The sequence below is a fragment of the Callorhinus ursinus genome, unplaced genomic scaffold (genome assembly GCF_003265705.2).
Source record: "Callorhinus ursinus isolate GAN/ISIS: 27379988/994484 unplaced genomic scaffold, GSC_fseal_2.0 scaffold24, whole genome shotgun sequence".
NCBI lineage: Eukaryota > Metazoa > Chordata > Mammalia > Carnivora > Otariidae > Callorhinus > Callorhinus ursinus.
The window spans coordinates 17,439,004-17,445,499 of NW_027397086.1; the positions used below are offsets into that span (position 1 = coordinate 17,439,004).

Sequence of the window (6,496 nt, forward strand, 5' to 3'; positions counted from 1 at the left end):
GGCTGTGAAGAGGAGTCAGTCACAATATGGATCATGAGATGGGGAAGAAGAAAGCCTCACAGCAGAGTTTTCTTTACCTCTGGTTTGTTTTACAAGCGAGGGGGACCTGAGCATGTTTAAATATTGATGGAATGAGCCAGGCGAGACGGAGTGTGAAGACTCAGGAATGAATGAGGGTGATGAACAGAGCAAGGTCTCTGACAGGCCAGACAGGGCGGCCTAGAATCTCTTCCATGGCAACCGGGGGCAACCAAGAAATGATGGCTACGGATTCAGATCATTTCGTAGTCTGGAAAAAGGAAGTTCTTTTATGGTGGCTTCTGTCTTATCAGCAGAACTGGAGGGCGGAGTAGAGGGGCGGAAGGTGTGAGGAACAGAGAGAAGCTTCCGATCAGCCATGGCGCACAACGGGAGCGTATGTGGAAAGAGAGGAGCGCCCAGCACCACTGAGGCCCCAGCTGGGGTTGGTACCCATGAACCGACCCTGGCAGCGATTCTCAAGGTGTGTTCACACCCTAGGTGTAGGCAAAAGACCCGAACCCATGGAATGATCCAGGCTGGGTGTAAAGAAGGAGAGCAAGGGAATGGAGGACAGGAAGTGGCAGGAGGAGCTGATGAGATGAGCCACGCAGTGTGAAGGAGGGAGGTGAACAGGTGCAGTCGGTACTTGCTGGCTGGGAGGAGGGGAAGGCAAGAGAAGATGCTATCTCAAGGCATTATCTCAAAGCCCAACTATTCTGGGTATTAGAATGCAAGGGTGTGGCCGGGGGAGGGCAGCTGGACTGAAAAAGAGGTCAAGGTGTGTGGAGATAAAGTTAAGAAGCCGATAGCTTTGAAGGTCTGAACAGAGTCCCTTGAGGGGAGGGCATGCCTGGAGAAGACCATGAATTGATGTCTAGAGATTTTTTTCCCCAAAGATGTTATTTATTTATTTGACAGAGAGAGGGGGTGGGGGGGAGGGAGAAGCAGGCTCCCCGCTGAGCAGGGAGCCCGATGTGGGGCTCGATCCCAGGACCCCGGGATCATGACCTGAGCCGAAGGCAGACGCATAACCGACTGAGCCACCCAGGCGCCCCGAGGGCTAGAGGTTTTAATGAATGAGAGGCAGGGGAGGTAGAAATGACAGGGAACGAAAAGGCCGCGGCCGTCCTGTAAGACGGACTTTTGTTTCCGCTGGTCTCCCATTCATTCCTGCCTCCTTCTATGAGCAGCCTCCTGAATCTGCTTTGGAAACCACCTCCATCCTCCCCAGCCACTCAGGGAGCTTCTAAGATACTAACAATATTCTCTTAAACTGAGGGGTAGGAGGAACATGAGTATTTATTGTTCTTTAAACTGCAAAGATACATTTTATTCTTTAAACATTTTATATACTTTATATGTACATTTCACAATTCAAACACACAGACCTACAAAAATTTCCTTTCTTCACGCTCCAAAGATAAGGACCTGGTACAGGTCTGGGAAATCAGAGTCAACAAAGCTTGGTTTCGGTGCCTGACCCAATTTAGGCTCATGAGACACCAGCCCAGGGCTTTGGCTGGAGCTATCAGGAAAGAGACTCTTTCTGCTGAAATTGTGAGGCTTATTTGTAGAACATATCCCTTGGCTAGCTTGAGGATAAAACTAACACCAAAGAAAGCAGAGCCAAGAGATGGAGGGTGACAGATTTCCGATATCATTTGAATACCTAGTTCCAGCCACTCCTGAAGCTGAATTACCTGGGGCTTTTCAAAAACATTAAGCCAGTAGATTTTTTTTTCTTCGCCAGTTTGCATTTAGTTTATGTCCTTTTAACTAAAAGGAAACGAATTTCAGCACAATAGGCAAATCAAGGGTTCTCAATTCAACAGCCTGTGTGACCCTTTCCAACACACAAGTCAAATCACACCCTCCTTCTGTTCAAGACTGTGCAGAGGCACTCAAAGCAAAGGCCAACATTCTCAGGGTGGCCTATGAGGCCCTACACCATCTGGACCCTCTCCTCTCTGCTGTCGGCCACCAACTCTCCATTGTCCACTCTGCCCCAGTCATAAAGGCCTCCGGGCTATTCCATAACACACCGGGCAGATGCCTGCAAGCCTCCGCTTTGGCTGTTCCTTCCACCTGGACCCTCCTCCAGACCTCCACTCGCTAACTCCCTCCCTCACCTGCTCCACGTTTCTACTCAAATCTCCAGTTCTCAGGAAGGTCTATCCAAATCCTCCTCCCACAGCCAGTGATCCTGAGGCCCCTCCCCAACCTACTTCTTCTCCCTTCCATAGCATTTATTACAGAACACAGGACGTACTCAGTGAGAAGTACCCAATGAGGGCAGGGGTCTTCAACCGGCTGACTCATCTCAAGTTCCTGGAAGAGTGCCTGTCTCGTGATAGGCCCTCAAATATGTGACTGAACCCATACAATGACCTGGGCCTCCAGAGAGAAGAGCTTGGTTTATAAAGGGCAGTGGGGAGAAAGGACCCCCCCCATTTCCTGATCCTGATATAAGTGGAATAAACAAGGAAAAGACACCTTTGGAAGAAGCAGCCACCAAAGAGGGCAGGAAGTAGGCGGAAGAGTTCAGTGAAGAGGCTGCGGATGTGGGAAGGGGTGTTAACCACAGTTGGGGCCTGAGTGGGCTTGGTGTCTGAGTGTTGGGAGGCGCACAGAAGTTGGAGACTGAGTCAGGGGAGAAGCAGCCCAGAGTGGTTTGCAGATGAAAGTAAAAAAAGAGTCAGGCCAAGTGGTTTATTTACCTTCTAGGTGGAGATGATGAAGTGACAGAAGGCCTGGTGAGTTCATCGGGCATGAAAAGAATTAGTCCTAGCAACCCTTGGAAGACAGGAAGGATTATCCCGTAACTCCAAGGTTTGAATGATTTTAGAAGTTAGTGGATGAAAAAGCCATCATATTTGATTGTTTCCTTCTCCAGCAAGCATGCCAGACGCCACTCAGAAGTGTGTGCTGGACCGAGACACGAGGCTTCCCCGTTCTTGGCAACATCCTGGGCCCGCAGAAAGCAATTCCCCTCTGCGTAATACAACAACCCTGTGTCATGAGCAGCCTGTCCAACCCGCATTCTCCAAGCTCAGAACTGACTCTGAACCAGGCATCCAGGGTCACAACTCCATTGTCCAAAAAGGCGAGAAAACCGGTTTCTTTTCAAAGACAGATCACAGCACTCGGCTTTCCTACCTGTCCTCCAACGACCCCCGTGCTGCATGGGCAAGAGAAAGAGGCTTCCTTCCACTGGTCCTGACTCACCTTGGTTGAATGCTAGTCTCTCTCTACAGAAATTTCTCCACAGTCGCTACAACATACGTGCATGCCAAGATTCAAGGAAAATGTTACTTCCAGTTAGAGAAAGAAATTACATTATTTAACCTCTAAGGAAAAGTGGCTTACTATAAATCAGGCCCTTGGGAGTGATGTCATTTTGATGCTTCTTACAACTGTAAGGAGACTTATTAAATATTCAATAATTAATAATAACGGCTTCAAGATGGTCTTTTTCACAGAACTGTCCCCGTAAAGGAAGCCCGCAGTATTTAGACTTGGGCCGGACTTCCCGCCCACCAACAAGATCTCAGTGGTACAGGGCGTTTGTCCTCCCCGTACTTACTAGTAAAATGCCCATATTTCTGAGACAGGTATCCTCCAAGAGTGGATCATTAAGCAAATGTTTTTTTGGGTTTTTTTAAGATTTTATTTATTTATTTGACAGAGAGAGACACAGCGAGAGAGGGAACACAAGCAGCGGGAGTGGGAGAGAGAGAAGCGGGCCTCCCACGGAGCAGGGAGCCCGACGCGGGGCTGGATCCCTGGACCCTGGGATCATGACCTGAGCTGAAGGCAGACGCCTGACGACTGAGCCACCCAGGCGCCCCAAATTAAGCAAATGTTTAAACCAGTGGGGGCACCTGGCTGGCTCAGTCAGAAGAACATGTGACTCTTCATCTCAGCATCATGAGTTCAAGCCCCACACTGGGTGTAGCGATTACTAAAAACAATAATAACAGTAATAATAATAATAGTAATAATAAATACAAAATTTATAAAAAGTAAATAAAATAGCCATCAGGGGCAGCCAGCATTCAAAACAGCTCCAATATTTATACCTCCTGGTATTTATACCCTCTTCCCACTTTGTACTAGCATTGGTCTGTGTGACAAATAGAATATGGCAGAATGATGTCACTTCCAAGATTAGATTATACAAGAGTGTAGCTTGAGTCCTGGGATCTCTTGCTCTCTTAGACCACTTGTTTTGGGGGAAGAAAAGCTGCCGCGTCAAGCAGCCCTATGACGAGGAACTAAGGCCTGCCAACAGCCGAGTGAGTGAGCAAATCCTCCCCCAACCCAGCCTTCAGATGACCAAAGCCCTGGTCAACACCTTGACTGCTACCTCAAAAGAGACCTGAGGTCAGAACCACCCAGCTAAGCTGCTCCTAGGTGACACTGTTGACCCCCACACACTGTTTTCAGATGCTAAGTTTTGGAGTAATTTGTTACACAGCAATAGATAATTAATTCACTATCCTGAGAAGGAAATCAGAAGGTTTAACTTGGGTCCCTGTCCTACATGCATGTAGGAACAATACCTCAGTCTAGAAGAAAGCAACAAATTATTCATTCAGTCACTCAACAATTACTTATTGAATGTCAAATATGCACAAGGTATTTCCAAGCAACATAACCCTTCATAACGTTTATTATCTATAAAATAAAGAGAAATAATCACAAACAGCCCCCCCCAACCCACACATGCCTCAAACTGCTCAATCCATTGGTTTCATTAGCTTTTTAAGCCTTTTTGCTCCTCATGCTCTACTCCCCACTCCTGGCTTTCGTAAACTCTTTTAAAAAGGTACATCAAGTTCCCCTCCATAGCTATTTTGAGTGCTCGGTGCACTAATACTCATTTTTATTGTACCACATGCTCTCCCATCTATGGGGGAAAGAATTAGGTCCTCTGATCCCATTTAATATTGGGACTGGGAGGAATTCATTGAGTATTTTACCGGGAAGAGGGAATCCTGATCACAAGTGTTAAGAGCAATTCTAATTTCTGCAATTAAGTGAGTAGGTGGCCACGGCAGCGCTGACAGAATCACAGCTCAAGCTCTGGTCCCAGCTGAAATGGAGGGGTAGGGGGATGCCGCCCCTTACCCTTCGCTGGACTCTGCTCTCTCAAAGCAACACCAGGATTATGCTGCTCTAAGAAAATCAGGAGCCTCCTTCTGCACAAAGAAGGTCAAAGGGCGAGCTTCCTTTCCATCAACCACAAAACGGGCCTCTGCCGAAGCTAACCAGTGTGGAGGGCCGTCAGAGGTGAACCTATACCCCGGAGAGAAAACCACAGCGAGACTCTCCCCTCGCCGCCGGGGTCAGAGTCAGGTGACCCCGCAGGCACACGGCAAACCTAAACAAAGATCACTCCCCACATGACAGAGCGTGGGGAAAATGACTCTGGCAGTAAGACCAAGGCTGCCAGTCCTACCACGGAAAACCATTAACTTGCTCCTTTGCAGTCCCAGGAAAGTGGGGGAGCTACAAGTTACCCGGCAGCTCAGCCTTCGGGGATGCACCTGGAGGAACTTGGGACCCCATCCCAGGACACACGCGCCGAGCACCGCACACCCGCCACCGGCCCCGACACGCGGGCAGGACCCCTCCCCACCAGCTGTCACTGGCGCCCGCCCCCCTCCGGCCGCTCTCCCCGCGGCTACGACCCCGCGGGGGCGGCAGGAACCGACGCTTTTTCGGAAGGCTCTGGGGCCCAGGGCACGCCCGCCCCCGGGCAGGGGCGCCAGGGTGGGCGCGGCCCGGCGCCCGTTGGGAGCTCCGGGTCCACCAACCCCGAAATGCGCCTCCCGGTCCCCAAGCCCCGTGCGCCCCACCTTGTCGCCGAAGCTGCGGGCCATAAGCAGGTCCGGGCTGGGCGTGCTGTCGCCGCCCACGGCCTCCTCGCTGCTGGAGCCGGCCAGCGGGTGCGGCATGTCGAGCAGGGAGTGGGGCCCGGTGGACGGCAGGCCCTTGGGGGGCCCGCCCGACATGGCGCGCACGGCTCGGGACGCGCCGCCGCCGCCGCTTCCTCCTGCGCCCGCCGCGGCTGGCTACCCCAGCGCCCGCGCCCAGGCCCGGCTCGGCCGCGGTCGGTCGGAGGCCCTGCACCAGCCGGGCTGGGAGCCGCCGCCGCCGCCCGCCGGCTCGTCTCTGGCCGCGCGGGGCCGGGCCGGGCTGCGGCTGGGCTGGGCTGGGCTGGGCTGCTCGGCACCGCGCGCCCCCGCTCCGCGCCCGAGCCCGCCGCGGTTCGCTCGCACCTTGGCCGGGGGCGCCCAGCCCGCTCCGCCACACCGCCCAGCCCGCTCGCGGCCCCGCCCCCGCGGCGCCTCGGCCGGCCCTGGAGGGGAAAGGAGGCGGGAGCGGAGGGGAGGAGGCCAGAGGAGGGAAGGGAGGGGGACGAGGAGGCGCGCCCGAAGCCCCGCCCCTGCCCGCCGCCCGCCGCCAGCCG

At 52.8% G+C, this 6,496-nt stretch overlaps 1 protein-coding gene across 2 annotated transcripts in view; it reads right to left on the bottom strand.

Moving 5' to 3' along the window:
• Positions 1–6,248, bottom strand: part of SNX30 (sorting nexin family member 30) — a 107,391-nt gene extending 101,143 nt beyond the window's left edge. For both annotated transcript variants that reach the window (XR_003211505.2, XM_025888314.2), the window contains exon 1: positions 5,883–6,248. Coding sequence is in view for 1 of the 2 variants with exons in the window: in XM_025888314.2 (XP_025744099.1) it covers positions 5,883–6,038 (156 nt within the window). In the remaining variant the exon portion in view is untranslated. The remainder of the gene's footprint in view (positions 1–5,882) is intronic.
• Between the last annotated feature and the right edge of the window lie 248 nt (positions 6,249–6,496).